Raw genomic sequence first — 9,209 nt, 5'->3', positions numbered from 1 at the left:
TAATAATCTGAGCCTGTCAGTGGCACTAAATGACTATGCAACTGTGACCTATATAACATAGCAACCCGGTTCACAGCAATTTTCAAAGATTCACACAAAAACATAAACAAATGTGGTCCAGGTTGAAAAAAAAAGTTACACTTTAAGCTTAGGAGTAACTTGGTAACAAAGAACCAGCTCTTATTTTGCTTTATTCAAACTTCGCCATGCTTGATTTAGACTTTCAGGGAAATGGTGTTATTCTTTTTTAATTTGCTCTCGGGAGAGCACTGTTTGTGATGACAGTTCACAGTATTTTGTATTTACACTTTTAAAACCAAAGTGAAAAGAGTACTATAATTGTCTTTGCCATGTCCACTGAAGATGTGTTTGAAGTATTATAAATGTATTTTGTTGTTCAAAGTCCGCTATGAAGATGTGTTTTGAAGTACTGTGAAGATGTGCAATGATACTTTATTTAAAACCATTGCACTGCATGCAGAATTTACAACAATTTGAAAACACTGTGGTTTGCATAGTTGTGTGGTTGAATCCACTGCTGTTGATGCAGAGGTTAAGAGTTTTTGTTCTTCTGTGAAATCTGTTTATGTCAACTGCACGGAAACATTCCTTTTGGCTAAAACGTTCTAAGTTGTAGTACTCAAAATAGACTATTTTGAGTACATAACTCTGACTCTCCCTTTTTTGTCAATGCAAATCATTTCAACATGCAACTGTATTTACACACACACACACACACACACACACACACACACACACACACACACACACACACACACACACACACACACACACAAACAACAAGGAACTGATGGCTACAGTACATTTGGATAGAGTTAACTTTAACAGATCATGTTAGATTTAGAGACCCCAAATGGGTGCCAGGGATATGATGAAATTGCCTTAAAGTTACATAATACCTTTACATAATACTAGCTTTAAGAAATCATGTTGCAGTTACAGTCTAAAATCAGGTGTCCTGAACAAGTTGAAATAACTTAACATTTGCACAATAAATTCATATTACTATAATGGAAAAATGATATGTTAATATGTTATGTACACATTAAAATCAAGACAATTTAAATTGCTTTTTTTTCAGTGAATTGAGTTTTGGAAAAGAAGAACGGGGAAAGGAAACCCCACATGCAGACCACGATCCACAGTCTCTGGAGGGTGGGACAACAACAGGACGGTCGGGTTTAGGATAACAACAACGGAGAAATGAAACCCCACACGCGGGGCACGATCCACATATGCACACAGACACACACAAATCTTTATTGCTAAAGAGGTTAATCCCAGGAGGAGAACATTCCACAACTGACAGCACTAAAGCAAATTCTTTGGACCAACAGGAAACCAGTGGCACCTGTCAATCAAGTCTGGTCAAACCTGTACATTGGAGATGAGTGAGTAGAAAACTCACAACCAGCAGCTTAAAATGTTGTGAAAATATATTACAGTGAATCATGTTTCTTGTGGTGTGTGTCTGCAGGTCTGTGGCGCAAGGTAAAACCACACACTCATCTCCGGGTGCAACACACATACTGAATGCGGCAACAGGTCGACACTGGTTCAACACAGGTCAGAAGTTCTACTGACCTTGAAGAGGAATACCACGGAGTTGAACCTCTTGACTTCCTACTTGCTGCACAGCTCATAGACAGTGCTCTAAAAAGTGTTTCGACAGTAGAAGCCAATTCATAGTGAACTAGATTAGCTACTGCTTTATTTGTGGGTATACTAACTTATAAACATATTACTTTAAGTTGAATGTTATCTATTTAGAGCTATCAGCTGCACATATAATGGGTGATAAAGAGACAGCCAACACCTCCACTTCCACCTTTAACTAATCTTTACTCTAAAGACCTTTTTAATTTAGAAGTAGCAAAAGTGCAGGTGTAAATAATACAATTATTGATGATTGAATTCCATTTAGCTGCTTCAGTTTCAAATGAATGTCACAGTTTATTGAAGACACTTGGATGAACTTAATTAGAAAACCTGTGCTTTTCCTACTTTGACAATTCTGGTAAAAAGATGGACAAATTATTTTGTAAAAGTATGTATACTTATCCATGTATCTTCCAGTAAAGGTGTTTGTGCACTGTGCCATGGGTAACCATACAAAATAACTTAATGCTTTAAGTTTTATATCTCCAGAAATAACTCTCCACACACCTGTTGACAATAAAGCAATGTGACCGTTTTATTTTGGATCTGGCGTTGTTTCATCATTCAGTGTGTTTCTTTTCTTCACTATACAGCGACATGGTGAAGAAATACACAGAGGACTCAGATCCCAGTATGAAGGCTGTGAGAAAGGGTATCCGTGTATGTTTGTGTGTGTGTCACGTTGTTGAGGTCAGGTGTTGCAGCCCAGCTGCCAAAAAATATCATCTTAACCACAGAGCCCAAGAGAGCAGTTACCATTCTAGATCTGGATTTCAGGCATACTGCAAAAGGAGGTCTCTGTTGATACATGCACACACACACACACACACGTTTACTGAGAGAAAGTTGAGGTGCTGGTCTGTGATCCTGCTCAGGAACGGATTAAAAGCTTTAAAAAGTCATAAGAAAGAGGTAAGTCATTTTTTTGAAGATTGTACTTTATGACAATTAGCCTGTAGAGTATGAAAATAGTGAGCAAGCCCATTAGTGTATTTAAACAGCCAATATTGTGAGTAGATCCCATCCCTGAAGTGACCACAACCAGCTTTAGTTCAGGGGGAATCACAACACTGTTTAACCCCTCAATCTGAGAACAATATGTGTCAAGGGTTTGATATTAAAAGAAGCATGAATGTGCAGCAGATACAACAGAAGTGTAGATTGAAACCAAGAACTTGAAGGATCTAAATATCTTTGTAAATGGGCATGGAAAAAAAAGTTCAGTTAATACATTGATAATCTAAATCTGAGTTAAAAATATTGCCTTAAGAGGACATTCATTTTCATACAATAATATGCACTTTTTTTGTTGTATTTTTGATTATGTACAAGAAAGTGTGTATGTTTCCTGGGCAGCAGAGGTGAGCTATGTCCTCCTGTGTGGTGAAGTCCAGAAGCAGGAACCCATACACAGCGGTGCAGGTAGACCCCGACAGTGATTACATCACACCAGGAACATTAGACCTGGAGCAGCTGTTCTGGACCGGCACCGGGGCTCAGTATGCACATGTCAACCAGGTCTGGCCCAGGGTCTACATTGGGGACGAGTGAGTAAATTCACAAAGAGGCGGTTTCATGGTTTTAATGACAGCTTCATACTGAGTCTGTGTGTAACATGAAAACAGGAAAACAGCTCTGGAGCTGCCCGGCCTGAGGGATCTGGGTATCACACATGTCCTTAATTCAGCAGAGGGAAAGTGGAATAATGTGCTGACTGGTGCTGATTACTACACTGACATGGGCATCCAGTACTACGGTGTGGAAGCTGATGACAAACCCACCTTCAACATCTCCCAGTACTTCTGCCCTGCAACCCAGTTCATCCACGAGGCCCTCGGTGACCCACAGAGTAAGTCCAGGAAGAAATAAAAACTTTGAACTGAGATAATTCTCTGAAGAGGCTTGTATGATTCACTATGTTTCTAATGATTCCATCTAACTTTACGTCATTTGGTTCTAGACAAGGTGCTGGTGCACTGTGTGATGGGTCGGAGCAGGTCAGCGACTCTGGTCTTGGCATACCTGATGATGAAACACAACTTAACAGTCGTGGATGCTGTTGAGCATGTGCGACAGCGCCGCTGCATCCTGCCCAATCATGGCTTCCTAAAACAGCTCAGAGCCCTGGATATCACGTTACAAGAGGAGAGGCTTAAACAAAAAAGAGAGATGAAACACCAATAATGCACAATAATAGACAATAGGCCAGTGTTTCCTACTTCAATTTTTCTTTTTAAACTATCTTTGTTATACAGAAATGTTATTTAACTGTTGTATTATTAAACTCTGTTTTGTTTTTCACAACTGCATTATTTAAGAGTTAAAATGTCAAATTGAAGAATGGGGTGCCCTCAGGGCTTAGTGATGTTTTAAAGCAAGAGGGATTTTCTCTAAGTGCGTATACTGAAAGTGAATGACCAGATTTCAATGAGTGAGGCACACAGAGTACGGCTTGACACTTACATCCCTACTGTAAGACATGAGGAGAGATAAGCCTACAAATTAATTCACAAATGTTGACTTGAAGCAAATTGTTGTACCTTGGATTGATTACATACTGTAGATCTCTAGAATTATTTGATGAAAAAAAAAAAAAAAGCACAAAAAAAATCATAGCTTCAAGTTTTATTTGTGAATTTTTGTGAGATGGGCAACTTGAGTGCAGTTAAGACCAAAAATTGTCAAATAAGGCTTTTTGGTGTTTTTGAACAATTACAATTAAACACCTATTCAACAGAGAGGGGCAATACAAACAGATAGTTTCAAAACAACACTCGGGAGTATTCAGAAGACTTACTTTTTGCGCACCATGACATTTTGAGTACATCTATATTCAAGATAATTGTGTTCAAGTATTTAGTGTTGCACAGACCACAACACAACTTTTGAAATGTTAGGCCCTGTGTGGCCTGAGCCTTAATTTAACTTAGGTTTTTGATTTGATTCTTTTTTTAACTTCTTTTGTATTAACCATTTGCCAGTTGTCACCTGACAAAAATATCAAAATCTGATGTGAAAAATTTATATTTTAGTTCCATTTCCATCTGAATTAGCAAAGCAGACAGTGCTGAAGTAAGGTTACATGTTGATACTGCAAGAGATCAACACAGCCCCAGAAAAAACATTTAAAAAATAAACAGGAGAAAAGTCAGATTTAATACCCACTGTGTTGTAGAGACCATTCAAATATAATATTTTTCTACCTTTGTGGCCTCTGCAAACTTTGTAACATTTACAGATGAAGGAAAAAAAAAAAAAAAAAAGGCATTTTAATAAAAAGTACTGCCCAAAATTGATGTTGAAGGTAACTTCTGAATATAATTGACAGAGTTAAGCGGTCATCACAGGACTAAGTGGGCAGAGGCGTTGCCACATTTAAAAATTGTGCACTTTAAAAGAAAAACATTTGGTTTCATAACTGGCCTGTTAAATTAAATCTACACAATAAAAAGTAATACATCAGGAATAACTAACTTTAAAAAAGTCTAAAAACACTACTGCACATTTCATTGCAGTATCCAAATCCTACCTTACTCTGTGATATTTTATGCATTAGTCCTATTTTAGTATGATGAGTCCTCTCATTGTGAAATGAACTTCTTGGGCTTTGATTCTCTCTCCAAGGGGAAGAAACAACAAACTCTAGAGATGTCAACGCGAGAGCTTGCAGCAGTCTGATAGGCGTCAGTGCAGCCAGATGTTGGCAGATAGAGAAACAAAAACAACTGTCTATAAAAAGAGACTTCCCATTTAGATCCTTTGTGTAAAGCAAAATCACTTCCTGAGATGGTATCATAATTCCTTTATGGTCATTTATGTCCAGGTATATATAGCCAAATCTCTATTGGCTCTTGGCCGTATGATCCTCTGGGGGTCCCAAGTGGAGAACAGAGACAGGCACACATGTCAGGGGGGGGGCACCCACCTAACAATTGGAAGGAAATTATCTGCAGATGAATTGAAAAAAAAACATGGATGGGTGGCTGATTAGAAAGAAATGTGGCTATGAGAATTGAGGGTTGTATTTGTAGAAAACAGTGGAAATTATGTTTTGCAGTTGTGTATGGCAGGTTGTATGGAGTATGAGATTTCAGACTGAAGGAAAATTTGTCTGGGAATCCTCAGTTGAAGTCAGGTTTTTCTGGGAAGGTGCAACCCGCTTGTCTGATGATGACGTTGGCAGCGTAGTGTGCTGCCTTCACACACTGATCCAGTGGTTTCTCCTGGACCAGCTCAGACAGGAAACCTGCAACACAAAAAGAAAATGACTTGAACAGAAACCCACAGAAAACAAAAGGAAAGACAAAAAGCAACCTGGAAATGTATCAAATGAAAACAGAGGACACTCTTACCTCCTACAAAGGCATCACCTGCACCATTTGTATCAACAATATCCTTGGGGTCAATCTTCAGTACGGGGAATGTCTCGATCTTGTCACCTGAACAGCCATGTGAAGAAAATGTTACGTCTGCAGTATACTTCAAAGAGCGGTTTAGAGAATAAGAGAATTATAAAGAAAAACACAAAATCTTACTCATGGTCACAACAGTATCATCCTTCCCTTGGGTCAATACTACAATCCTCTGTCTCTTTGCGTTGACTTTGGGCAAAGCCTGGGCTTTCTTTGCAATTTCCTCAATGTCCTTGGTCTACAAAGAAAAATAAACATTCGTTGATAACGCACAAAATACATGAAAAATGCAGCACTAATCATTTGCAAATACTGTCAGTACACTCACCTCAAAGTCTTGCGCTTCAGCGAATGCAACGGCCTCCTGAAGAATAAAAATAAGATTGTGTTAGAGATAAATATGTGCTAACCATCAGCATCTGGTGGACAAAAAGCCCTGCACAAGCACATGCAGCCATCTGAAGATTGTACTGTGAAAGTCTGGCTTACTGTCTCATTGCCGAACAACACATCAACGTAAGGCATAACCTGCATGAGGTTATCCTTGAAGAACTGGCAGATGAACGGCGCAGAGAGGTTCATGCAAAACAGCTTGTTGTTTTCAGATGCATGCTTCGCCACTTTCAGGATGGACTCCAAAGAGACGGTCAGGAAGAAACCCTGGGAGCAAACAGTGACATTGGGTCAAGACGGATCTGGTTTTCATATCTTCAAATAAATCCCATGAGGTAAGGGCTTGACTGCCCCAGTATGTCTGGAAATTCCCCTGTGGGTCCTCTGATGGTTACCCCAAGTTCAAAGGGAAAGTGACTAAGCCTTCTAAATATTAGAAGTAAACAGCACAACACACCATATAGTAGTTTGGTAACTACTACTTACAGCAATATAGTAGACTTTAGCTTTTTCCACCAGCTTCCAGTTGTCTTCCAGGTCTAGATGCTTGTCCTTCTTATAACAGTTAGCAGCAGCTAGGTTAGCTACCAAAGACCTGAGAGGAGGAAGTAAAAAGAGATGAAGGGCCCTATTATAACAATCTAATGATTCAAAAGGGTTGTGCTTAGCGTCTTCATTAAGTAAGCAACAAACCAATCAGAATGTCATCTCCCATTCCCTTTAAAAAGCCAGGTGGGTTTAAACTTTGGCGCATTGCTATTATGATGTTTGCAGTGTGTGCGCGGTGCATAAGCCTAGGCACATTTTAGTAATGCGTTGTTAAAATAATGAAATGCTGCGCTATTGACTTTAGACCAGGTTTTTGTAGTCAATGGTGAGATCATCTCACGCTGCCTCAAGATAACAATACGCCAAGAATTCACCTGAACACAACTCCCTGTAAGACGAGCACGCCCATGGGCACAAAGATGGGCGCAGGTGCATTTGCTATTTAAACAACGCTGGGTGCAGGACGGGAAATGGACAACTGCGTCCATCTTAAACTAGCAAAGACACTTGTGTCAGGCTTTACGTTGAACTGTGCCGGGTGCAAGATAGGTCCCAAAGAGTTATAGACAGATGAGATTATAATGAATCAACATGTGCCTATTAAATATTATTAGAATTACCCACCTGTTATCTCCAGTGATGCAAGCAGCACATGTCCCTGTGGGTTCTTCATCTTGCTCATAGTAACGGGCATCGATGTGGGCTTCCTCGGACTTCTGCTTCAGGATCCCGCCAAACTTGTCTTTGCCAATGCAGCCAAAGAACGTGCCCACATTATGGGGTTCTTGGATCATCCACTACGGACAGTCAAAACAGCTCTGATCAGCATCAGTCGATTAACTCTATTCACTGCGGCCAACATTTGCAGTAACAAATCACAGAGCACTGATGTAGTGACAGAACAGGAAGTTAGTGAGTTTGTATGTGACTGACTGACCTGAGCAATCTTTATAGAGTTCTGTGTGGCTCCTCCAGCGTGGTACTCAACTTTGAACTTCTTCACTAGCTCCTCAAATCTACACACAGAGACAAACATGTCCTTCCCATAATTCACATTTCCAAGAGAAGGTTCAATTAGGTTTCATAAAGTTTGTTTAATTCTTGTTCACCTCCATATATCTTTCTTTGTGGTGCTCACTAAGTGCTTTAAACCTCACCACACACAAAGTATAAATGATTTCACCTCACATTGTTTCTATACCGCTCATGGCTCAATATTTTCTATATTACATTACATATCAATGATCAGAAAAGAGCTGGATAAAGACAAAAAAATCGTATTAATGGCTTCCGTCTTAACCGAGCCTCCACTCACTGAGCTCCTGACATTTGGGAATCATGAGTACAAATCTTCCCTAATGTAAACTATTCATATATGGAGATGGAGAGAACTGTCTTTAGTGGTTGCACTAAAGTTGCCTCTATCTTTTTAATTGAAACACCTGGCTATATCAAAAGCAATCCTCAATAACATGTATAGTGTAAATGTGAATACCTTACATAACAAGCACTATTGCAAATGTAAAATAGATATAACTAGAAAATTAGCTGTTTTCATAATTATAGCTGGAAAGTCAAAAATACAGTCATCAGTTTAGTCCTCTCTCTCTCACACAGTCAGTCCCACACGCTTTTCTTATCTCCTGCTGTTAAATGTTTGCTTTCTTGCTCAGAGGGACTGGGAGGTGAAGTGTCCTGCTTTGCTATTGGCTCTCCGTCTCTCGGTGCTGGATCTGCTGCCCTGCCATTGGCTGTCTAACGATACGGAGGTCAATAGGGGTGATTTCTGGTGTGCGCCTGTTTTGACTGGCCTGCTCTAGATTTGAGAGGAACAAATGCTGTATGAATTTAGACTTATTCATTTTCTCCCTGTACAGACCCCAAACCACAGCCTATACTGAAAAAGAAGTGTTGCAACATAGGAAATACGAACAGTGCTTTGTGCTTGTCCTCTGCAAGGATCTGGTCATTGGGTTTCAGAGTGTACCTGCAAATAATTATCAGGAGAAAAAAAAAAGAGGCATTAGTTTCTCAAAGTCAACGGAAACATATACTGCATCAAACCCTTCGGTTTTACCCATCTAATATTTCATAAACAAACTCCACAAATGTGTCTTAGGAAAAAAAATATATACAGCAAGCATCTTGATTATGCGGCTAAGCATTGGAGAAGCA

The 9,209-nt window shown here is 39.5% G+C and overlaps 2 protein-coding genes across 5 annotated transcripts in view; one reads left to right on the top strand and one right to left on the bottom strand.

Annotated features, from left to right (window-relative positions):
• Positions 1-2,428: 2,428 nt before the first annotated feature.
• Positions 2,429-4,243, top strand: LOC116705388 (dual specificity phosphatase DUPD1). The gene is made up of 4 exons (XM_032541536.1): positions 2,429-2,592; positions 3,040-3,227; positions 3,306-3,529; positions 3,641-4,243. The coding sequence occupies exons 2-4, from the start codon at positions 3,049-3,051 to the stop codon at positions 3,862-3,864; spliced, it is 627 nt and encodes a 208-aa protein (XP_032397427.1). The 5' UTR covers positions 2,429-2,592; positions 3,040-3,048; the 3' UTR covers positions 3,865-4,243.
• A 735-nt stretch (positions 4,244-4,978) lies between these two features.
• adka (adenosine kinase a) overlaps positions 4,979-9,209 on the bottom strand; it is a 7,834-nt gene continuing 3,603 nt past the window's right edge. For 2 of the 4 annotated variants that reach the window (XM_032541531.1, XM_032541533.1), the window contains exons 3-11: positions 8,950-9,021; positions 7,972-8,050; positions 7,659-7,831; positions 6,972-7,080; positions 6,582-6,752; positions 6,421-6,456; positions 6,216-6,330; positions 6,033-6,119; positions 4,979-5,926 (exon numbers count right to left, since the gene is read on the bottom strand). In XM_032541531.1, coding sequence (XP_032397422.1) covers positions 5,802-5,926; positions 6,033-6,119; positions 6,216-6,330; positions 6,421-6,456; positions 6,582-6,752; positions 6,972-7,080; positions 7,659-7,831; positions 7,972-8,050; positions 8,950-9,021 — 967 coding nt within the window. In that variant the 3' untranslated portion in view covers positions 4,979-5,801. The remainder of the gene's footprint in view (positions 5,927-6,032; positions 6,120-6,215; positions 6,331-6,420; positions 6,457-6,581; positions 6,753-6,971; positions 7,081-7,658; positions 7,832-7,971; positions 8,051-8,949; positions 9,022-9,209) is intronic. The other 2 variants (XM_032541532.1, XM_032541534.1) reach the window with 1 other exon arrangement.

This window comes from Etheostoma spectabile, chromosome 17 (assembly GCF_008692095.1).
Source record: "Etheostoma spectabile isolate EspeVRDwgs_2016 chromosome 17, UIUC_Espe_1.0, whole genome shotgun sequence".
NCBI classification, from domain to species: domain Eukaryota; kingdom Metazoa; phylum Chordata; class Actinopteri; order Perciformes; family Percidae; genus Etheostoma; species Etheostoma spectabile.
Note: the sequence above shows the minus strand (reverse complement) of the source record. Positions and strands in the feature narration are given on the sequence as shown.